Here is a 23,558-nt window from a genome sequence, read left to right as displayed (position 1 = left end):
CATCTAGTGGTCAAATCATTACATTACAGCTGGACAGCACTTCTAAAAGTTTCTAAAGTTTCCATGAACAAAGATGTAAAATGTGTTTAAACCCAAAAATACTCTGAGGAGACGTTTGATGTGTTTTATTCATCACTCGAAGAAAAACTGAGTCTTTCAAAGATTCATTATAAACATCAAAGTTTAATAAAAGAAGCAAGAAGACGGAAAAAATATCCATCAGGACAAAAAACATTGAACACTTTTTATTTAACACACACACACACACACACACACACACACACACACACACACACACACACACAGAGTTTAAAGATCAGACAAGCATGTCTCACTGCTGCCACCTACAGTATGAGTGCGGTTTCACTATCACCACGACGATGGCCGTGTGTTTTCATCCTTCAGCTCTTTGTGCAGTCACTGAACTTCTCTGTAGGTTAACATGTAACATGTATGTGACCAGAGCAGAGAGGACGTCAGCTGCGTCGTCTCCTTCACTGAACATCATTCGTTTCCTGGGAACTGAAACCTCGAGGGAATCTGAAGAGGCTGCGTTCCGGTTGCGTCGGAGAGGAAACTGAGTGCACGGTGAGAGCCGGCGACGAGGGCGACACTGAGTTCACCAACTCTGGCACCACGTAGAGACCGCGTAGACATCCTGAATCGCGGACGAGCCTCAGCACATCGATGCGGAAGCGCACGCCCACCAGGGCGTAGAGGACGGGGTTGAGGCAGCAGCGGGCGTACGCCAAAGTGCGGGTGACGTACTCCAGCAGAGGGCCGCAGAACTGCCCCGCTATCTTACGGGACAGCACCACGGTGTAGGGCAGCTGGAAGAGCAGGAACACCAGCACCAGCGCCACCATCAGCTTCAGGGTTCGCTGCCGGTGCCACTGCTTCCCTCGACGATGGCGGTTCCCTTCCCACAGCACTCGAGCAATCAGAGAGTAGCACGTCACCATAACGAAGAAGGACGCGCAGAAGACGGCAATGATGGCGCCGTTGGTGGCCATCTTGACCTTTCCGCTCTTTACCATGCCACAGTAATATTTCACAATGTCTTCAGGGCCGAGCTCCGACACCCCGGAGAAGAGGATTTCAGGTAGGCTGAGGAGGACGGCAACAACCCAGACGCCCAGGGCGGCCATCTTCCCTGCTCTCAGGATCTGACTGCGCAGCCTGAACACCTCCTGCGCTCGAGCCACCACCAGGTAGCGGTCGACGCTGATGCAGGCCAGCAGCAGCAGTCCGCTGTAGGTGTTGATGGCGTAGCAGGCTCGCGTGGCCTTGCAGAGGGGGACGGAGAAGATCCACCCGTGGTGAGTGTGGACCGCCTCCAGAGGGAGCGTGAGGAGCAGGAGGAGGTCAGCCAGCGCCAGGTGGAACAGGAACACGTCCGTCATAGAGCGAAGCTTGAGGCGGCGATAGAGGGCGAAGGTGGCGATGACCAGGCAGTTTCCCAGCATGCCCAGCAGGAAGATGAGGCAGAAGACGCAGGTCTGGAACATCTTGATGGTGAACTCCTCCTCGCCAGCCTCACACCAATCAGAGGACGGGTCGAAGTAACTCTGCTCCGAGCCGTTGCTGATGTTCCAGAGCGAGTCGTTCAAAAGGGCCTCGTCAAAATAAAACATCACTGGTGAGAAAAACATAAACACCGGGTAAATAACACAAAGACGATTTTAAACGTCATCATCTGGTGACGTCACAGTTTCCAATAGATAACGTGTCTCGGGGGGGGGGGGGGGGGGGGGGGACGTTAAAACTGTTGCTCTACCAGGTGTCTCTCTGCACCTTCATCAATATCTAGAGTCCTTCTCGGTTTCTGCAAATTCTCACATTGAGACAAACGAGTGTCGGAACAGAATCTGAATGACTAATTTCATATCCAGGTTGCGTGAGACTGGCAGCAGGTCGTTGGCACCAGAGGAAACCGTAGGCAGAGTCGAGGTCCACAGATCAGTCAGCGTCGCGTGTCATCTCCCTTGATCAACTGTTTTGTGTGTCTCTGCCCAGGACGCAACGTTTAAACTTCACTCATGACTTCTTATTTTCTAGTTTCTCCTCATGTGATGTTGGAGGAGTTTCTCCTGAAGGTAAGAGAGAGGTTTGGTTTGGAGCGGAGATGTGTTTAATATTTAATATTGTGCGTTAAGATGTTTTTAGATTTTCACTGAATTCTCAGAGTCGCTCTGGTGCCGCTTGATTAAATTTCAGAGACGGTTTGACCTCAGCTGACGTCTTCTGATGTTCTGGTTATCTTTCTAATGATTTAATTAATTCAGGGTTATTTAAGTTTTTAAATTGAGTTAAATTAAGTTTTTCATGACGAACCCGAAGGTTTGTCTCGGAGACAGGAACAGGAATCACTGACACAGCGAGACGTGAGACCGACTGCAATCTATTTGTTAAATTTTGTTTTTAATATTTATTTTATTATTTGTAATGTTTTATTCTTATTTGATGTTATACAGTTTAATCATTTATATTCTATGATTTCGGGATTTTATAATTTTATAATCTTTAACTTCTAGCATACCATTAAATATTTGTTGTTATTAGTCATATTTGAATAGTAAATAATCTAATGCTTGGTTTTGTACAAATTATTTGTGAAATCTCGCAGTATTGAAATATTTGTTTTACTTATTAACATATTTCTGCAGTTTTTTACGCACACACACAAACTAATGTGAGGTTCAACCACAAGCTGTGAAATAATTTGTGACGCTAATTAGATCAAATTAGAGAATTCAGAAATTTTCCAGCTCAACTATCTTTTGTTTATTGTCTCAAATAAATGATTTGCATTTTATTTTATATTTATTTGCAAACTTTTACAAATATTTTCAAAGTTCTGCATCTAAACAGATTCATTCACGGAGTTTAAATGTTGTTAATTATCATTTTTAACTGTTGCATGTGACCTTTACTTCCGGCAGTTTGAGTAAATATGTTAAGATTCATAAGATCTGATCAAAATTTTAAACCTTAAAAATATTTCTTATTCCAAATTTTAAATATGAATTTATCTGTCACAGTTTTTGTGTCTGTGTGTGTGTGAGAGATAAAACATTAATTATATCACACACGTGACACACGGATTTATTTTCTACAGAATTTTACAAAATATATTTTATTTGAGTTTATTTGAAAAGAATCTGCAGTGACAGTTAAAATGATTCTCGTATAATCGTGACACAGAATCATATTTTGACTCACACGAGGGTTTTGATTTGATTAGTGAGAATTTAACTTCACACTTGAAGCCGCGGTCACAAACAGTTGGCTCACTTTCTCTTGCTTTGATATATTTTTTTTACTCTTCTAGTAATGATGCACGTTCATCCAGTGGTTTATCCTGCGACACGTACTCACCCTTGATATCAAACAACAGATATTAATGATGAGTTTCACTCTCAGGTGATCTTACCTGAGCTGTCTGAGAGTTTACTCATGTCCTGAAGTCGTCCTCTTGTCTCTGAGGTCGAGGTCTGATGATGCTTAAATACAAACCTTCATCACCTCGGTGTGCCCCCGTACCGCACGCACACACACACACACACACACACACACGGACACACACGGACACACTGATGCCTCCTGGGATTTTGAATTTACGCTAATATATTTTTGAGCCCACGTACATTTGTCAGTTTTTTCAGATTTAATTTGGTGATTAAACCTGAAACACGATCAACATTGAGCTTCGTGTTTCGACCTGAGGAACAATCAGCTCAGACTCATCGAGTCAAACATTCAGAACCAGAATTCACCGGAATATTTTATAAAATGCCTGAAAAAAAAGAACAAATGATATATTCATCTGTAAATATCTTTTCTTTTGTTTGCATCTTATCTTCGAGTTCTCTGAGTTTTAGGCCTCGTCTTCGTTACCGCAGATTTCTTTTTAAACTGAAAATGTATTTGTCTCTTTACTGAAGAGTGTGATGTCTCGGTTTGACGACAGAACTTCTTGATTTGATGTTCAAACGTTTTGTGCTGGCGCTCAGATATTTTGCTGCAGGTTCGGCTCGTCATCGCGCTTTTCCTCTGCTCTCGGATTTGTCCGCACCTGGTTCTGAGAGACCTGTTGCACAAAAACCTCCAAGAGCAGCTGATTGTTGGGCCAAACACCGAGGAAAACATTTTTTGCATTAGTGTTGACAGGTCGGTTTCTGTCGTATTTCACTTCCTGTTTTATGTTGAAACTTTCCAAATGTTCTAGAATGTCATTGGGGTCTTCGTGCACACACACACACACACACACACACACACACACATGTATCCCAGAAGCCTCAGTGTTTGACCCTCCTCTTCCTCACCTGTTCTTTGCTGTTTTTGTGATGTTTTGTGCGTAAAGACACTTTTCTTTCTATGTTGTCGTTCTGCCACTGTCACAGTTTGTACCATCGTGTTGGCATTATCGTGTGTGTGTGTGTGTGTGTGTGTGTGTGTGTGTGTGTGTGTGTGTGTGTGTGTGTGTGCTCTGATCAGTTAACAGTGACGAGCATCAAACCGCAGTGACCTTGTGTTTGCAATGGGCCCCAGATGTTGAGATGTGCTCTGGTTGTTCTGACCACAGACCTCAGCCTCTCCCTGTTTGTTCACGATGTGAAACTAGCGTCCGACGCTTCAACCCGTGCACAGGTTCAACAGGCAGCGGCTCGGTGGCATCACGGTTTTTTTAGTTTTCTTCGATGTGTGTGTTCATCTCTGAAATTCACATCAGAAACTTCTGTTGAGAGCTGATTGTTAAAATGATGACCTCAGAAAAACTTGTTTGGTGTTTTCATTCTTTTGTGTGTGTAACGTTTGTGCAGCAAAAACTGTGTGTGTGTGGGTGTGTGTAGGTGTCGGAGTGTGTGTGTGTGTGTGTGTGGGTGTGTGTTGGTGTGGGAGTGTGTGTGTGTGTGTGTGTGTGTGTGTGTGTGTGTGTATGGGTGTGTGTGTGTTGAAATCTGACTCCGGATTTGAACAGAGCGTTGTGAGATGTTTTTGTGTTTTTATCTCTCGCGCTGCACCAGCTTCCTGACTCCAGCTCCTGTGTGTGTGTGTGTGTGTGTGTGTGTGTGTGTGTGTGTGTGTCTGTGTGTGTGTGTCTGTGTGTGTGTGTCTGTGTGTGTGTGTGTGTGGAGGAAATCCCTGAAAAGCGTTTTTACAGCCTACAGGAAACTGGGCCGAGCCCGTCCAACCTCCCTCCACCCACATTACGCGACCGTTCTCCCGTCGGAGATTTAATCGAGTGTTTATGTCGAAGTTTGGAGCTTTGAGAAAACTTCAGTGAATCAGGATCGAGCGTAGTCGACTGTGTTCGAGGGCGGATTAATAAACATTTGAAACAAAACTGCAAGATGTCGATGGTCAACGTCAAAAAAATAATTTCAGTCCTCCGTGACTTTGTGAACACGATATCTGAGAATGACCTGGAGCGAATATCTTCAAATTTGGTTCAAACATTCATTTGGATTCACGGATGAACTGATTAGAATTCAGTGATCGGGGGTCAAAGGTCACGGTGACCTCACATGAGTCTGAAATCAGCTGGTCGGCAGAGACACACAACCACAGTGAAGTGATCCTGGCTGATGTGTTTCTGTTCCCAACGCTGCCGTCCGTCTTCACAGGCTCGGTCATGGTTCGATTCCCCCTCCCTGCCTGTCGTCCTGTTTATCACTCAGGAACATCACGCGTGCACACACACACACACACACACACACACACACACACACACACACACACACACACACACACACAGAGCCAAGATAAAGAGGGTTGGGCTTCTTCCTCATGAACCCACTCTGCTCTCAGTCGTCATCGTGATACCTCAGGTCACTCGCCGCCGTCCACCATGATCCTGTACCTGCTCTGTCCTCTTCTAATCGCTGGTTCGTACCTGACTTCACCTTCATTTCAGTTTTCTTAAACATCAGTTGTAGTTGAACTCTTCGTTTGGAATTTCCTGTTGTTCTTTCCTCTTGTTTCCTCCATGAGCGTCCATTGTTCTCTCCGTCAGTGGGGTTGACGGAGGAGAAACACCGACGGGACCTTTCCCAGACCGGAGAGAGTCTCTTTTAAAATGCGTTGGAATCTGTGTTCGCAGGTATTAAATCACAAACTGTCAACGTGACGGTGGAAGAGCGGAGCAGAGCAGAGAGGAACCAAACCTTCAATGTCTCCACCGACAGTAAAACATTTCGTTTTTCATCTGTCGTCTACAACTAATCGTTTTTCTCTGTTAACTGTCGATTATTAATTTTTTAATTGTCAGATCATGTAAAATGTTGACGCTTCGGTTTCACAAGAACAAGAATGAATCCATCGTCATCTAAGAACAAGTTTCAGAACGGAGGCTGGAGTTTGAGTTCCTGTTGACTGTAAATGATTCTCAGTGACTGCACCTAATGATTGAACTAATTTATCTTCTGATTTATGTTTATCTTCATTTCATCAGAGCCAGAAGTGATATATTCAAACGTCGTGTTAAAAAATCATCAGGTCACAAAAAAAAAAAAGAAGAAAAATTCAGAAACTGAAATTTTGTTTGAAACTTTTGCTTGAAGAATAATTTCAATCGATTGATTTTCAGAAATGTTTCTGCTCCATTTGTAAGATTTGAACACATTCGTAATGTTCATGCTCAATGTGCTGGAACATTTATTTTTCTGGATCACAGGTTTTTTTACTTGAAGGAAATTGCAGAACAGAATTTACACATTAACAGAATTTGTGTTAATAGTTAAGATCTCGGCATCAACGACTATTCAATCAATCCAAAAATCATTTCAGCTTCATCTTCGTTCATCGATTGTTTGTATGAATTCTCTTAAAATTGATATAATTAAAGATGATTAACAGTCAAACATGAATATTAGTTTTTCCTTCAGAAAACCTGACCGACGTGATGAGTCGCATTGAGAATGAACTGGAAAATAACAACCAGACACTGATCACAGAGGACAACGGTGAGGAAAACTCTCTCTTTAAGTTTCCTTTATGCATGACCTCTGAGCGACATGTGTGTGTCAGTTCATGTATGTTGTGTTTGTGCAGAGTCGTTTCAGGACCAGGACATGTTCCTCCCTCCCGGACGATGTCAGAAGGACGCGCTGGTCGAATATGGTCACAGCATCTGTGAAGCGAAGTTTCATAAAGAAATGCTGTCGATCGGCTCAGAAAACTGGTGCCAGCTCGACAGCATCAGCAGGTACGACACGGATCCTCGCTGGACTCACACCTTTTAACATCACTGTTGGTTCGCTTCTTTACATCTTCTTCTTTATTTCCTTGTTGTGCCTTAAAAACAAGTTTATGTCAATTTTTTTACTGTTTTAATTGACGCACAGCAATGAGTGTAAAACAATAAAGATCTAAAACTGTAAGAGGCTGAGAGTGTGTGAAAGTAAGGACTGTGGAAGTGTCCGTCATCGAGTCTGAGCCAGCCCCCCCCCCCACACACACACACACACACACACACACACTCACAGACTGGCTGTTTATGTTCAGACAGGAAATGGTTGAACCATTAAACCGTTTCACTCTCAGTTGCACTGATGGTCCAATTCCAAAAGAGAGGAATCCAGTTTCTCACAGACTCATGAAGTTATTTTAATTTTCTTATCGAATAAAAGGAGGAAACATTTCTTTCTTTGGTTTTAACGTCAAGTAAAAATGTGACCAAATATCAGGAGAGTTTCTGAAACAAGTCAAATGTAGAGAAACGTGTGTTTCTTCTTTCTGCTCAAGGTGACGACTCCTCATGTTGAGTTGAATTATAATAAACCTATGGTGGTGTGATGTCAGATTAACAACCACAAAACATGTTTCATTTAAAATGATTATTAAATTAGTGCTGATGTTTCCTCACTTGATAACTCATCATTCGTCCTCGTCTGTTTCAGTCTGTACAGCGGCCTCACACATTGTCTGGAGAGCCTGTCGGACATAACCGGATGCTTCTACCCAAACCCGGAAACTCAAGACCTCTTCCTCTTCGTACACTCCCGCTACTTCCAGAACTGCACCAAGGAGGAGCTGGTGTTTGAGGACGCGCCTCACTGGGTGGTGATGGTGCTCACGCTCATCCCCGTCAGCCTCATCCCCTTCCTCGTCTACCTGGTGGTCTGGAAGAGCAAAGTCCAAGAGTGAGTCGTGTTCAGACGCCGACTCAGAGAATCTGCTGTGAGTTTTTACTGAACGGGAACAATTCAGTGAAACCTGGTTAAATAAACTAAACAGTTATTCTTTTACAGTTTGGATGATGTTGTGGTAATTTAGGTATTAATGATATTATTGCCACTTATAGATTGTAAATAAAGATGGACGCCGCGCCTCCGCTTCCTCCCACTGTGCAAAAATGAAGCCGGAATCTCGCAATAAAGCTGCGTTTGAGGTGAAAAGATTGTTTGTTGATCATAGCAACACACTTCAAGACATAAACTACATCTCATACTTCATGACGCTTGTATTTTATGTAAATGCGGAGAGAGAACAAGTTTGACTTCAGGGAATCAACTCGTGATTACGTTTGGATCTGATCGCTCCTCGCACGCCCCCCCCCCCCACAGCAAACCATTGATATAAAAAGCTGAGGTTCCTGGTATGACTGTGCAGATCTGTATGAGTGTGTATTTGGTATCTTTGGGATGTTGTTGTGGATGCTGAAGCTTAGTTTCAGGTTTAGTCAGAATAAAATTCACAGAAGAGCAGAGTGTAGACCCTGCGAAGATAAAAGACCCTGTGATGGTGAAACTTCCTGCTGAGTCGTAAACAGACGATGTAGATAAAGAGGAGGAGGAAGCATTAGCACAGAGTGTCGCTAACACCACCGCTGCTTGTCCTCTGTATGCAGCACACACACACACACACACACACACACACACACACACACACACACACAGACACACACACACACACACACACACTCTTTAAAATGTTCCCTAAATTCTGCACCAAATCTTTCACATTTGTTCAAACATATTTTTTAACAAGATCCATGAGATATTCTCTGAGGAATCAAGGGAAATGTCATAAAAAACAAAAAATCCTCACAATGTTAGAGAAAGTAAAAAAGATCTGGTGTTTTCTGTTGTTTTTGAGTTTTCGTACCTTCCAACAAATTAGTTAAATCTGTTCTGTAGTTTGTACATGAACCTACTGACAAGCTAACAAGCGAATAATAATAAAAAAAAATAACTTTAACGATAAAGCACTTCTCAAAACAAAGTTACAATAAGAAGAATTAGACTGAACCAGATAACCTTTCGTTAACGTTAAATATATTATGTCTCATCATAAACTTGGGTTGGATTCAACCTTTCTGCAGATTGAGGCTGATCCAACTCAGCCTCCTACATTTTCTCACCCACGAGTTTTCCTGCAGCTGCTCAGGACTGAATCTCCTGCAGAGACGGAGCACTGTGTGTCTTATCTCCGCCCGTTGTCCTGCTGATAGCATCGTGTTTGACATATTACTGTATCACACAATCACCATTACGTGCGATAAGCAGAGAGCGTCTCCAGACGTTTGTGTGTTCGTGCAGCTGCAGTGGTTTTATTTTCCTCCCTGAACTTGTGCAAACACATGAGAAATCTAAGAGATTGTTTCAGTTCCTTTATTGTCTGAGGAGATCTTCTCTCTCACAGGAGCTGGTTTGGTTCATGTCGAAGTAGGAAACATACAAACACGCAGAAAACTCGACTCAGTGCAAATGAAGAAAACACTGAAGTCTGCTTCTCGTCAGCGGTGATGACACAAAACATTGAGCTGCAGCAGGTTCATCACTTTTCTGCGTCCCCTGGAAACATCAGTTGTTTTATTCATTTCCACACGTTGTTTTCTATTTGCATGTGTTTTGCGTGTGATGATTAATTCATCCGTTCTAGAAGCAGAGAGAAGTTTGTGTTTTTCTTGCTCCACAGGTTAGCAGCTTTAAAATATCATTATTTAAACATTAGAAACTGTGCGACTAAATGAAACTGAGTAAAAGTACAGCACGTGTAGACCAGTGTCATTGTTTGTCCTCCCTGGCTCCTTTTTAAGAATTAATATCTACACACTCAAATGCTGTTTAGTTTTATAATAATTATAATTATTCACATTTCTTATTATTATTATTTACACCCACCACCAATCTGTTGTGAGGGATTGTATTCAATGTTATGGGACTAACTCATATTTTCCACGTAGTGATTCTTACTAGTTGAAATAAACTGCAGTGTTTGTGACGTTTCTTTTAAATTGAATTTACAGTCTTTTAATGTTTATTACATTTGTCTGAAGCCTTAAAAGTTCACCAGCAGGAAGCATCGCACGAATGATTAATGGTGTGAGTAGGAAATCAGTGGAGCTGTTAAAAGACCAAACACAGACACACAATCAGAGCGTCAGTGACCTTTGTTCTCAGACAGATAAGCTGACATCAAATAGAAGAGGCCGTTAGCAGAAGAGCGGGTTTGATTCTTCAGCTGCAGACACAGAGTCCGTCAGTCGTCCTGAAACGAGCTGAGGTGCAGAACAAGGAGGATCGGGAACGTCCGTGTTCCACACGTCACAGAGGAGAGACGTCATCCAGGGTGAGTCCTGAGCTGAGCTGATGTCTCTGAGCTTCAGCTGCACTTTGTTGTGTTTGTATTCAGCGAGGGATGGAAGTGTAAAAACAGAAAGAAAGACAAAAGCAAGTTAAAGTGCACACACATCGACTTTATTCAAAAAGAAACAACATTGATAAATGCTTTATGACTAATACAGAGTCAGTGTGCTTCTAGTGTGTAGTTAGTCAGCGGAGAATAAATATGAAGTTTTAACAAATGTACTTAGAGTAGAGTAATGCATCATATTTTATAAGTTGGTTAATTAGTTAATTAAACACACTTCTTATTCAAGTATTAATGTTTTTTATTAAAGGATCTTAAAAAACTGATTCTTGAACATGTACAGAGACATTTCATTCATTTTCAATCTACTCATTTCTTCATTTTTGAGGATTTTATATTTGGTTTGTTTAACAATGCACCAACCAGGATTTTATAAGGTGATTATATTTACATGATTTATTGTAAATGTTCATCTGTAGCTGCAGGTTTGGAGGAAGAAGTTCAACATGTCCCGCTCAAATGTAAAGTATAAGAAGTATAAGTATAAAAGAACATGTCAGCTTAAATGTTTCCTGGAGTGTGTGAGAATCAGAACGTGAGAGATGCTGACAAAGACCAAAAACAGAGTGTGATTCTCTTTTGTGATTCAGCGACACCTCGAACACAATGGATCTGCAGCTGTTTGTAGATGTGCTCTGTGTGTTTACTCTGCTGCTCCACGTCTGCTCAGGTACGATGGTCGGTCACCAGTGGTTCACCAGGATCAACAATCCGACGACACGAGGAGCCGACACACACGCCAAGCAGGAGCGTGAAATGTGTAAGTGACTTTATAACCGTGTTTTCTGTAGAATGTTCCTATTGTCTAACATTTAATCCTAATATTTGTATTTCTCAGGTGAGAAAATGAGTCAGTGAAGTAAAAATATTTCAACTTAACAGTGAGATCTTCAGACAGTCGTGTTAGAATTCTGAGATTCACAGGGATTTTATTTTAGGAATCAGGTTTCAATAAAACACTGAACGAGGAAATCAACGTAAAACATAAAGTAGGATTATTTATAGTAAACAAGAAATAAAATATTAAAACAAGTGAGAGAAATGAAAAAGGTTTAAAATGGTTAACTTGATAAAATCGAATGTAATTTTAAGATAAAAGAAAATAAATAACCGATGTCACTGATACAACTGACGATACTAATATTGATTATAATTGTTCTATTGTTATTTGTGTTTTTTAGCTTCGCGTTCCTTTTGCACCAGGAACAAAGGGGCGTGTCGTCGACTCTGTGCTGTGGTCGCTCTCTCGGCGCTCTGTGTGTTGCTGCTCGTCACCTGTGCAGCTCTGTCTGTCCTGTGTAAGTATTCATGTTCCGCGCTGCAAGTTACTGGAGGGTTTAAAGGTTGAGTGTGTAGGATTTAGTGACATCTAGTGGTGAAGCGTCATGTTGCAGCTGAATACCCATCTCCTCAACCTTACAAACACGAAACAGTGGTAGCTTCAGTTGTAGTAAGCTTCACATTTTGGAGCCGTCGTCTCGTCCGTCGTCATTGAAATTGTCTTGATGTCGTTTTATATGAACTCGGTTTTCTTTGTTTTCGTCTTTCAGATAATAATCACACAAGCAGGAAGTCAGAAAAGCTCTTCAACCACCAGAACATGAGCGACGGCTACAATTCTCTCACCAAAGCAAACAACGAGCTCAAAAGAGACAATGAAATCTTAAAGGAGCAAAACGCTCGTCTGCACGAACAGAACAAACTCGTCAACAGGACGACAGCTGAGCTCAGGTCCATGAATCTTGCCTTGAGTTTGAAAAGCAGCAAATTATCCGAGGGAATCGTGAATCTAACGTCCACAAACACGCAGCTAACGCAAGAATACGAACAATTGGCTCAGTACTCATCCGAGCAGGAGGCACAGAGGCTGAACGTGTCTCAGACCGTCGACCTTCTGGTCAGTTCCAACACTCGCCTGCAGGAGGAGAAACGGCGACTGTCCGAGACGAGCGACCTCCTGAGGGACGAGATGATCCAGGTGAAGAGAGACAATCAGGAGCTCGTGGAAATCAATGACAAGTTTCAAGGAGAAATTCAGAATCTGACCGAGATGATTGGAGCTTTTTCGAAGGACGACCTCGAGCGGCTTCAGGAGGAAGTCACGCAGCTCCAAGAACAAAACCAGAACCTGAGCGCGGTGCTGCTGAGAGAGCGACAGGAAGCGGCAGAGAAGGAGAGACGCAGGACGAAGGAGGTCCAGCAGATGGCGGCGGATCTACATTCAGCGAACGAGGCCTATCGCTCTTTAGACCTCCACTGCCCCGTGGTTAATCAGAAGACCAGAGGTACGCGTCGTCGGAGTTTCTGTGTTGATCAAATAATAATCACAGATGCATTTACCAGTGTGTTCAGGGACTTTAGGGGACAATGAAGCCCGATTCTTGGTGCACCACACCTTGGGGCCTCAGGCCTTCGACCACAAAAATCTAGTCATTGAATTTGTCACAAGACAGAAAAGAGTCTTGTGAGGTCATAGTGACCTTTGACCTTCAAGAACCGAATTCTAATCAATTCATTTTTGAGTCTAAATGAACATTTGTGCCAAATTTGAAAGGATTATTTCGATGTGTTCCTGAGATATCGCGTTCACAAGGCAAAGAATGTGGTTTTTGGTCGCAGCTAGTATCTTGACCCTCGCCTCCCAAAGTCTAACTGAACTCTCACTCTCTCTTTTTCCACAGAGCGAATTTGCAAAAAATGTCACAACAGCTGGAAACAGTTTGAGTCAAAGTGTTATTACTTCTCCTCGCGCACGCTGGACTGGAGCGCCAGCAAGTCCTGGTGCCGGACACAAGGGGGCGACCTGCTCGTCATTAACAGTGAACAAGAACAGGTGGGGGAGGAAAATAAGACATCATGTTGCAGTGCAGTTATTTATGTATTTATATATATATATCATCTGAAATCTTCTCATTTTATTCTGTTCTTCAGAAGTTTATTTTTGACAGCAGTCGGACTCTGGATCCGTCCGGCACCAGACTGTGGATCGGTCTGAGTGATGAAGACGAGGAGGGACGGTGGCGCTGGGTGGACGGCAGCAGAGTCACTTCAGATGAGCAGTGAGTCTCAACACTGGGATTCAAGTGTGATGAAATTAACTTAGAATCTATATTTGTAAATATCGGTTCTTTTTAACTTTATTTTCTCCTTTAAAAAGATAATTTGTAATTGTTAAACTAAATTATTATTATTTTTTTTAACAACTCATGAGTGTCAGTCACAGTTTCTCCTTCTCCTCGTGACATCGTGAGAATGACTCAGCTGCTCCCCCTGCAGGTATTGGCTGAGAAGACCGGGAGTCGGAGCTGAGCCGGACGACTGGAGGCTGGACGACCCTCTGGGAGAAGACTGTGGACACATTGACACGTCTGAAAACGCACTCGAGTCCTGGATGGATGGTTCCTGTAAGATCGCTTATAGATGGATTTGTGAAAAGAACTTTTAGTTCTTCCACCAACATTTGTATTTCTCATTTCATATTAAAAACAGTTTCTGGGTAAAAGGGAGAAAATAAAGGGAAAATATCTACGATGCCTTAATTTCCTAACAAAGTTATTCATATACATTCAAATCTGATTTTTAATATAACAATAGTGCACATTGTTTTTTTATTTTTTTTATTTTTTTTTAATTTTCATTCAGTAAAAAATTATACAACAGATTTTTCATTCTTCAAGTGATAATTACACACGATATAACATTTTAGAATTAATTTTGAAATGTTGATTCTGATTTTTTTTAAACATGGAAACAAATCAAAGCATTCACAGACATTTCAGAAACATTTGGCTTCTTCACATTTTTATTCAAACCTCATCTTGTGTGATTCAATGTGTTCAGATCATAGTAAAGATGGTCGACATGACAACTCCCCAGAAGTGAAGTCAAATCATTTTGATCGCCCTCTGGTGGCTGGCTGCGGTCTGGGTCATAAACCCTGCCTCCTCCATGTTAACAGATGGGGCATGGACCAAACAAAAAAAAGATGGTTACTGTCGTTTTAGGTAGTTTCTATCACACTGAAGTAAGTTCAAGTGTTTGTGTTTCTGAGGAGTTTGATTTTGTAATTTGATGACATCAAAACAAGGACAAATGTCATGATTGACAGCCCAGACTGACTTGTGATTGGTTGAGCATGTGTATCAGCGGAACATTGATACCGTGATCACTTCTGCACAGTTATATATTCATTAAATATTTACTTTATTGTCATTAAATCCCATGTGCAGACCAGATCTCTAAGACCATCCAGTTTCTTTTCAGATGAGGATCAATAATTATCACCAGTTAACTGTTGCCTTTCTTGGGATTGAAATATTTGACATATGTTACTATTCCTGCTTGGGTTTTCTCCTCCTGCACAGTCGAGAGCACAGGAAACGTATTGATGCCACCACAGTTGCCATCAGCACCAACATAGCTGCTAACAACACGCATATAACATCCACAGAATGATACGCATACCAGGGCATCTTATAGGACTCAGTGCGTAAATGTGAAGCTCCTCCGTGCCTCATGACAAACTCAATCCAGAAAAGTGCAGTTTCCAGAGGATGCATCGGTGTGTCGCGATGGAGATCGGAGAGACGCTGCATGTTGTTTCTGTACGAGGGATTGTGAAGAACTTCTTGTAATGTCTCCAGAAAGTTCTGGTGGGTGATTTCATTTACATCCACCATCTTGGCAGCACCTCGTGCTTCTAACCTCAAAATGTTTTCAGGCTGGTCAAACAGAAGAGGAATGCCTATAATCGGAACTCCGTGGTAGATGGACTCGTAGATCCCGTTCGTACCACCATGGGCCACAAAGGCTTTAATCTTCGGATGTCCCAAGAGGTCATTCTGGGGCATCCATTTCACCAGAAGGGTATTGCTTCCCAGGTTCTTCGGGGGCTCTCCGACATGCCTCCATATGACCTTTTGAGGAAGTTGGGCAAAGGCAGCAGCGATTTCGGCGGTAATGTCTTCAGGCAGGCCTTTAACCAGGGTACCTAGAGACATCAGGATGAATCCATGCTCTCCTGAACTCTGGATAAACTCCTCCAGCTCTGCTGAGAGAGGCTTAGATGGTTTACACTGAAAACCACCAATGTAGATGATGTTGGGCATGGTGGGTCTGGGAAATTCAAAGACAAAGTCCACCCTCATGAGCCAGATGTCTGCCCCCTGTAGGAGATGATAAAAGTTCACATCTGGACCAAAGTACTTCTCCACTATTCTGTCATAGTGAGGGCTGACAATAAGCTTGTCAATGCACATGTTCAGGACATAGATGAGTGAATTTTTCACTCTTTGCACAAAGGTCATCTTGTCCGACACAACGTGTCCTGCAGTTGGGACGTAGGATGTTGGTGACGGAGCGACAACGGAATGCCCTTCTCCGCTGGTGATCCATCGCACGTTATAAACAGTCGGCAGCTTAAGTTCATGAGCCACCAGAACCCCGACAGGCAAACCTGGGTCCAGAAGAACCATGTCAAACTGAGTATCACGGATACTCTGCAGTAAAGTCTTATTCTCGAATATTTCTACGCCCAACATACTGGACTGTTGGTGAAGTCGCGACAGCTTGCCGAGCATTTCCCAGTAGAACTGGATAAATGCAAATAGAGATGGCCCCTCTTTCTTGATCGACAAAATCTTACTCAGAAGTTTGACAAAAAAGTCCTCCTCCTCCGAGCTGATGGCCTCCGGCAGAGTGATGGTGATGGAGCGGTAGTGCGGTGCGCTTTCCTTGATGTACCAGCTGGTGGCTGTGCGGACCACGGTCACCTCGTGGCCTCTGGCGTGGAGGCTCTGGATCAGCAGGTCCATGTTGACCCAGTGGCTGCCATCCACCGGGAACACCAGGATCTTTCCACCAAGGACGCTGGGACTCGTCAGGATGGACACACTCGCCACCAGAAGGAGAAGAGAAAGTCCTGGGATGCTCTCCATGGATGAACTCTGAGGAGAAGAATGAAACAGACACGTTCTCTGTAAGCAACTCTACATTTTTAACTTATTTCATTATTTGTGTGTATACATAGAGATATACAGAACTTGAACTCAAAGTTTTTAAATCAGCAAACATAAACTCTGATAGAAAATCATATTGGGTAAATTAACCATCAAATAATCAATCAACAGTCAACGCTGACTTGACTCTTAGATCTTGTGATGACGAAATGATTAATTGATTAAACAATGAAAATAGTTACAGTGAGTCTAAAAAGCCTCCTATATGAACCATGATGTTTTTCTTAATTATCAAAATACAGTTCAACACTTTAATATCTCTATATTACATAAACTTCATTTCTGATATTGTGTCTGTGGCCTGGATGTGCACATTCAACCTGAGGGAAGTTGCTCCTGAAATGTCTTTGCAGCTGTCAGTCCACAGCCGTCTCTTTTCTCCTAATGCACACTCAGCTGGACCTCGCTAACATGCTAAAAGAGTTAGCAGAGTCCTAACGGAGCAAACACACCCAATGGTGTCCGGTCTCTGCATGTTTGCTGTCGTGGAAACAGAGAGAGGAATCTAACTGCTCGCCCCTCTGCCCATAGATCACCGACTTCCATGAATCAAGAACTGCTGAAATCGGCTCAAGCTATTTTTAGAGTGAGTAGAGTTAGACAGCGTTTGCAGTTTTTATTAAACTATGTAACTGAGTTGTTGCCATTTTGGAAAAAATAAAAGTGTTGTGACATACCTGAAATCCCTGAAACTGCAGAAATGTACTTTGAACCCTCCCTCGTCGAGTGAAGCCGAGGGTCTGTATGGAAACAAATCCAAACCTGATTATTGTGTTATATAAGGAAGAGAGCTTGTTCTGTGTGCGTGTGTGTGCGTGTGTGTGTGCGAGACAAATGGATTTCAGATGTACGTGAAGTGAGGAAAGTGTAGGGGGGAAGTTTTCCAACTGAGCCCGCCCTCTAAGTTTGCTGCATACACCCAGGAATGCACACACACAGAGACACACATACACACACACACACACACACAGAGACACACACACACACACACACACACACACAGAGACACACTGTGTGTACAAAATAACTCAACAACACAAATAATAGACGATCTAAAGTTGATGATTGATTATAGGATCAATTAAGAAGTGAAAAAGTCAGACGATTACGTCAAAGTGTAGTAATGTAGACAGTTTTTCTAGAAGCTTTGAATCTGAGGAGAACTTCACACACAGGGTTTGTTTCCTTTCAAAGACAGAAGATTTCAAGGTAAAAGTACTTTTCTTTACGTAGAGCCGAAACTGTTAAATCAGTTCCTCCTTGTAAAAACAGCTGAACATTAACTTATGTTGAAACAACTTCTGCTTTCACTTCATGCTTGAACGACGGGGAAACATCTCAGTTGATTGTCCCTCCACACTGTGTTTCACTGGATCATCAGAATGTCTCGTCTCGTCCCTCTGGCCGTGGTCGTCCTGCTCTCCTGTGGAACGTGGCGTCCGGCTGCGGCTGATGTTGGTGATTTTGCTCCTTGCCTGCAGTTCTTCTACAGGTCATGGCCTCCTAAAGGTCTGGTGGGGACCCCGATCTGCCAGCGCTTCATCAACCAGTATCGGTTTGCCACGTTGTACAATCGAACTCGCCGCTCCCCGTGGTTCTCGGCCTATTTGTACACAGTGCCGGTGGGAAAGAGGCCCTCAGCTTCCTGGAAGTTTGAGCCACAGGTAAGGATGTTTGAATTCTGTGTGCTTGTTGTTCTCCACAGAGAATTTGTCCCACGTGATCTGTGAACTTTGCCTCAGTTTTCACTGATATAATCCACGTGTTTGCTGTCGGACATATTGTTTGTCTGCATGATTCTAGAAGACAAAAACAACCGAGTTCTGATTTTGTCTCTTTGTGTTGATGCTTCTGTTCCAGTTTAGTGTCAGTTAGATATCGATGTGTTTCACTCTGTGTTTTGAAACAGTAAGACAACAAACAGTGAAATGAGGAAGTAAGACTTAAACAGTGCTTCTCATTGCCTTTTTTTGAGAACTGTTTTTGTTCCTTGAGCAGGTACAACAACACACAATGAATATTTTTGTTTATATATTCTTTACATACCCCCCCCCCCCCCTGTAGCAATACATATACAGATACACATAAAATACATAAGTAAGTACATAAATCATTTATTTGATAAAAAAAATAATTTTAACACAATAAGCAGGTCAGTGATAAAACACGCCCAGCAGCTGGTCTGACACGCCCCCTCACAAAGCCAGGTTATCAGGAGGGGGGGGGGGGGGGGGGGGTCTTAAAGAGACAGGAGCTAAAACCAAGTGTTTGAGACAGCGGCTGAAAAGAGGAGCTGCAGCGATGGACAGTCTGAGGACAGTGTTTCCTGAACATTAGAGCATGAAAAAGTCGAAAAGTAAAAACACTAATTAAGTGGCGTTAGTGGTTGTTTGTAAAGTTTCTCACAATAATTAATTTGATTGTTATATAAAAGTGTTCAGGATGAAAATCAGTCCATTGTCCACTTAATTTTCTCCATGTTTTGTAAAAGCAGTTTCCCTCTGAATTACATGATGAAGCATAATGTCTTCACTTTTTTCTTCCACCCTCCAATGAACAGTTAGCGTACCCAGGAGCCGATGGCAACATGATCCCCTTCCCTCCCGGCCCTGTGGACCAGAACGTGGTGGACAGTCAGGCGGTGGGGCACGACTACATTAATTCCACCTACTCCCGGGGCCACATGAACCCCAGCCTTCACCATCGGAGCCATGAAGACCGCTCTTCCACCTTCACCCTCACTAATGTGGTTCCTCAGAAGGCCGGCTCTAACGATGGCCCCTGGGAGGTCCTAGAGCAGACCGTTAACAAAACCCTGGCGGCCTACTGCCTTGGAGATGCGTACGTAGTGACCGGGGTCATCCCCTATCAGAGCGAGGAGCACTGGCTCAAGAATCATCGTGTGGCTGTGCCGGAGTATATCTGGTCGGCCTACTGCTGCCCAAAGTACAACAACAGTCTTCCAGAGGAGCTGAGGGACGCCTTTCCCACATATGCTGCCATCGGCCGCAACGACTGCAACAGCACCGAGGAGATCGTGCCCGTTGACCCGACGGCTAAGAAACAGTTCAGAGGATATGACGTGAAGCGGATGCCGCTGGAATTACTGGAGCTGTATCTGAAGGACCGGTTCGCTGCTGTCGTCAGTGTTTTTTATGAGCAGTGCTCTGGATCGGACTAATTAGTTCTAAATGATTTTATTTTATTTTAGTTTTTTTCAAATGCGTCTCCAGCAAAATGACAAAAGACTAAAAAGTGTGCCACAAAAGCTGCTCGAGTAAAAAGAAGCCAACTTTGACTTTAACACATTTTAGGGTTTTGTTTTTTTCTGAATTTGTTTTGGTAAAACAGACACAACACAATATAAAGAAAGTTTAATAGAAAACAGGATGAACTTTATGACACTTTGTTCCTGACAGACAAAAGTTATACTTCACATGGAGTCACTCACACATAAATAAATAAAATTTAAAAAATAGATACAATTAGCTTAGCTCAGCATAAAGTCCTTATGCTAAGCTTAGCTAATTGAATCCTTGCATCCAGGCGTTATGCTAAGCTAATCTAAGCTAACTGGCTGCTGGTTGTAGCCTTTTATCTAACGAGCAGATACAAGTTATTTATTTTAAATGAATATCTAACTTTATAGAAAATGGATCTAACTTTTTTGGAGGGAAGCTGAGCTGCTCTGGACGAGCAACTCCGACCTCACAGAAATAGATCTATAATAAACTAATGCTGCACCCAACACTTACGACCAGCAGATGGCGTCCCTGCGCTATACAGGCAGCATATGAGACTGAACTTGCTGCAACTTCAAGGAATTAACTTTATTAAGTTTCATCTGCATAGAATCAGTCGGTTGTTCAAACAAACACCTTTTATTATGATGAACTTAATATTCTTCTTTATTTTTAAAACAAATCGTTTGCATGAGACATGGGGCATAAATGTACAAGTACAAATTGTCTTTGTTTCAAATCAAGATCAAATAATGAAATGTACAAATGACTCATTTTGATCAAAAACTCACTCGGAGGGTTTCGACTTGACACTTTGCAGAGTTGTTCTTTATTTGGAATGATCAGTGAGACACATGTTACGTCATCGGACTCGCTGTGGATTTATTGCATGAACAGATGGAACAGTGTCGCACATGAACAAAAGGGTTAAACATTTCTAACACGACACGCCGGTGTGTCAAACTGGATTACTTTGAGAAAACCTGAATCACCAGCTCAGTAGTGTTGGCCCATCGGGGGCGAGAAGAGCTTGTCCCACACCTCCACCTTCATGATGGCTCTGCCCATCGGGGACATGGTCGCCTTGATGTCCAGGTTTGAGCCCTCGAACGTGACGCCGCTGCCAACAGCCTCCATCCGCTTGAATCCCTGTTCTTTGTTGTAATACATCTCTTTGTACAGCCCCTCGTTGCACTCTTTGCCCTGTTGATAGATTCCCACTGCAAACCAGTTCTTGTACATGCCGTAGTCGTAGGGCACAGAAAACATTATAGCGACTTTCTCTGTGGCTTTATTGTTGCGCCGCTCAAACAGGTCGTAGGTCAGGACGCCCACTGCACCGGAGGCTTTGGCGCTGGTCTTGGTGAAGTTGCACACTTCAGTTTTCAGTGGGCGCACGGTGGGCTGGGGGGGGCTGTGGCAGTGGCCACTTTCCAGGTAAATCCTGTTTTTGAAGAGAGAACAAATTAGAACAATGAGCTCATGAACTTGTGCAGTTTGTCTGGACAGAGGAACGAAACAAGAGTCGGTTACCTGGGGTCCAGTAAGCAGTAGTTGTTGGTGAGGTTGGTGATCTCGATGGTGATGTTCCTTCGGCTCGTCTGACTGGCGGCCAAAGCCTCTGCAGATTCACTCATCTTGTTGCTGGTGAAGCTGCGATGGAGGAGGAAGTATATAAAGAAGTGAGCTGCAGGTTTGTGTTACAGCATGTACACACTGCTGCTGACCACAATGCAACAACTTCTACAACACAATCCAGTGAACACTTGTCTGTAAACCCAGCGCTGACTTACCTGTGTGGATCTCAGGTGTGCGTCTCACTTGGGCTGTGGCAGGTTTGAAGCGCTGGACTCTCTCTTCAGTTCATTTCTGTTGGGGAACGTGTCTCCCCGCCCACAGCGCACACACCTTGTGCACAACCATCCTCCCGTCTGAGTTTTGACTCAGGTATGTGCAGCAGATGGAGATGTGAACGCTGGGTGTAACCAACACTAACAACATGTCTTTTTTTCTCCACTGGTTTATTCTCAACAGGTTTGTTGAGATTTTCCTGTCATTGCATCACACCACCGTCTCTTCAGGCACCACACCTTATCTTTTAGGTGTGTACGCTGATTTTCATCGTCTGCACGGGGAGACGAACATTTAGTCTGACTGGTGTGTTTATTGGAACTAGTTTGGTCCCTGTTGTAAAAGTGTGTGTTTGTAATGTTGTGTTCTCTTGTCTTGTGTTCACACTTCACAATTATTCCTCGTCATTAGTGAGTCGCGCTCTAACTCTTCCACAATATTATGATTGTTTGTGTGCAGAGCTGTTGTATAAACAGTCTGTGGTGCAGAGTGAAGTTAAGAAAACATTATGTGCATCCTACCTGGTTTATCTGCACTGTAGATTTTATGAACTTAAATTCAGCTCGACTGCAAAAAAACAAAAGTTGTGCTTTGACTTTGTACACAAATTGTTAAACAGGAAGTGATTCTGTGAACATCTCAAAATGACCTGATGGCAGTTTTTGACCCGGGTTGTGACAGTTACCCACCATTGATGCCCCGCCCCGTCCCACTCGCTGACTGCTACTCGTGCTGGTCACCTGTTATTTAAATTCTATTACAGCAGCGTCAGCACTTCAGCTGTCGACTGAGGAGATGTTCAACTTACTTTTCATTTTCTGGTCTGTTGTGATCGATGATCAATAAAAATCAAGGACGAGAAATTGGTCGGACTGTTTTTTAATTCATGAAAGCACCAATACATGACAGGAAGTACACGCACATTGTTTGTAGTTCTTCGGGAATATTTTGCTTCAACTGTGTTTTATCGTTTATTCTCATTTGGTGCAGAACTCTTTATTCTCACAGGAGCACAAACACACTCATCTCCCCATCTGGTCGTACAACTCAATTTTAACAATGCCTTTGTTGTCATCACACATGCAGCCCCTCACTTCCACTGCTTCCTTGTCAGAGCAGTACTTCACCCCGCTGCCGTCGGCCTCGTGGCGCATGAAATCTGGGAAATCTTTGTTATTGTACATGTATTTGAACAGATCTTTGTCATCCCGCGTTTTGTCAAAGAAGCCAATGGCCAGATAGTTCTTGTAGTAGGTGTAGTCAAAGGGCACTGAGAACATGATGGCCATCATCTTTGCACAGGTGCGACTGTGCATGTGGAACAGCTCATAGGTCAGGACGCCCGCGCAACCTGTCGCCGTGTTGTCGTCCTTGATGAAGGAGCACACCTCGGTGTTGTTGGTGCGCACGGTCGGCTGAGGAGGGCTGTAGGAAAAACCCACGTCCATGTGAACTCTGCAGAGAAGGACGGTATAAAGAGGAGATTAGTTACTGAAATAAAAGTACTGATTCCGTAATACTCTATTACAAGTAAAAGCAAGACTTTCAGCGTAATTATTAAAAACATCAAAAGTACTCGTGCAGAGAAACTGATTCCTGTGACTAGTTATATTGTGCAGTGGAGTATAAGTATAAAGTAATTCCAAATGGAAATACAATACAAGCTCCTCAGAGCTGAACGGGAGTACTTGAGTAAATGTACTTAGTTACTTTTTGTCTCTGGTAATCATGCAGAAATTCCTTTATCAGACTCTAAATGACTGAACCCCTATACATCTTCATCATCCTCTTC

The 23,558-nt window shown here is 43.0% G+C and overlaps 6 protein-coding genes and 1 pseudogene across 9 annotated transcripts in view; 3 read left to right on the top strand and 4 right to left on the bottom strand.

Moving 5' to 3' along the window:
- Positions 1 to 163: 163 nt before the first annotated feature.
- On the bottom strand, positions 164 to 4,870 carry ccr10 (chemokine (C-C motif) receptor 10). The gene is made up of 2 exons (XM_069517859.1): positions 3,434 to 4,870; positions 164 to 1,636 (listed from the first exon to the last, which is right to left on the bottom strand). Exons 1-2 carry the CDS (start codon positions 3,456 to 3,458, stop codon positions 495 to 497), a joined length of 1,167 nt encoding a protein of 388 aa, XP_069373960.1. The 5' UTR covers positions 3,459 to 4,870; the 3' UTR covers positions 164 to 494.
- An 863-nt stretch (positions 4,871 to 5,733) lies between these two features.
- On the top strand, positions 5,734 to 8,399 carry LOC109642513 (receptor activity-modifying protein 1). 2 transcript variants are annotated; one of them, XM_020107335.2, is made up of 5 exons: positions 5,734 to 5,888; positions 6,104 to 6,187; positions 6,888 to 6,965; positions 7,054 to 7,207; positions 7,902 to 8,399. In XM_020107335.2, exons 1-5 carry the CDS (start codon positions 5,852 to 5,854, stop codon positions 8,146 to 8,148), a joined length of 600 nt encoding a protein of 199 aa, XP_019962894.2. In that variant the 5' UTR covers positions 5,734 to 5,851; the 3' UTR covers positions 8,149 to 8,399. The 2 variants fall into 2 exon arrangements, with proteins under 2 accessions (XP_019962894.2, XP_019962893.2); XM_020107334.2 differs by having other exon boundaries at positions 5,735 to 5,888; positions 6,876 to 6,965.
- On the top strand, positions 8,306 to 14,891 carry LOC109642516 (asialoglycoprotein receptor 1-like). 2 transcript variants are annotated; one of them, XM_069517858.1, is made up of 8 exons: positions 8,306 to 8,392; positions 10,407 to 10,575; positions 11,327 to 11,416; positions 11,838 to 11,954; positions 12,207 to 12,941; positions 13,338 to 13,489; positions 13,588 to 13,715; positions 13,933 to 14,891. In XM_069517858.1, exons 3-8 carry the CDS (start codon positions 11,332 to 11,334, stop codon positions 14,099 to 14,101), a joined length of 1,386 nt encoding a protein of 461 aa, XP_069373959.1. In that variant the 5' UTR covers positions 8,306 to 8,392; positions 10,407 to 10,575; positions 11,327 to 11,331; the 3' UTR covers positions 14,102 to 14,891. The 2 variants fall into 2 exon arrangements, with proteins under 2 accessions (XP_069373959.1, XP_019962897.2); XM_020107338.2 differs by lacking the exon at positions 8,306 to 8,392 and having other exon boundaries at positions 8,544 to 10,575.
- On the bottom strand, positions 14,260 to 17,492 carry LOC109642515 (UDP-glucuronosyltransferase 2C1 pseudogene; annotated as a pseudogene).
- Positions 17,493 to 18,055: 563 nt separating this feature from the next.
- On the top strand, positions 18,056 to 22,629 carry LOC109642517 (endonuclease domain-containing 1 protein-like). Its single transcript, XM_020107339.2, has 2 exons — positions 18,056 to 18,337; positions 19,234 to 22,629. The coding sequence occupies exons 1-2, from the start codon at positions 18,056 to 18,058 to the stop codon at positions 19,852 to 19,854; spliced, it is 903 nt and encodes a 300-aa protein (XP_019962898.2). The 3' UTR covers positions 19,855 to 22,629.
- On the bottom strand, positions 20,722 to 22,493 carry LOC109642518 (DELTA-actitoxin-Afr1a-like). The gene is made up of 3 exons (XM_020107341.2): positions 21,709 to 22,493; positions 21,449 to 21,568; positions 20,722 to 21,359 (listed from the first exon to the last, which is right to left on the bottom strand). Exons 2-3 carry the CDS (start codon positions 21,550 to 21,552, stop codon positions 20,912 to 20,914), a joined length of 552 nt encoding a protein of 183 aa, XP_019962900.1. The 5' UTR covers positions 21,553 to 21,568; positions 21,709 to 22,493; the 3' UTR covers positions 20,722 to 20,911.
- The window catches only part of LOC109642519 (tereporin-Ca1-like), a 65,296-nt gene continuing 64,367 nt past the window's right edge, over positions 22,630 to 23,558 (bottom strand). For both annotated transcript variants that reach the window (XM_069517861.1, XM_020107342.2), the window contains exon 3: positions 22,630 to 23,221. In XM_069517861.1, the coding sequence (XP_069373962.1) occupies positions 22,789 to 23,221 (433 nt within the window). In that variant the 3' untranslated portion in view covers positions 22,630 to 22,788. The remainder of the gene's footprint in view (positions 23,222 to 23,558) is intronic.

This window comes from Paralichthys olivaceus, chromosome 21, assembly GCF_024713975.1.
Source record: "Paralichthys olivaceus isolate ysfri-2021 chromosome 21, ASM2471397v2, whole genome shotgun sequence".
In the NCBI taxonomy this organism is placed as follows: domain Eukaryota; kingdom Metazoa; phylum Chordata; class Actinopteri; order Pleuronectiformes; family Paralichthyidae; genus Paralichthys; species Paralichthys olivaceus.
This window is presented reverse-complemented; position numbering and strand designations above follow the sequence as displayed.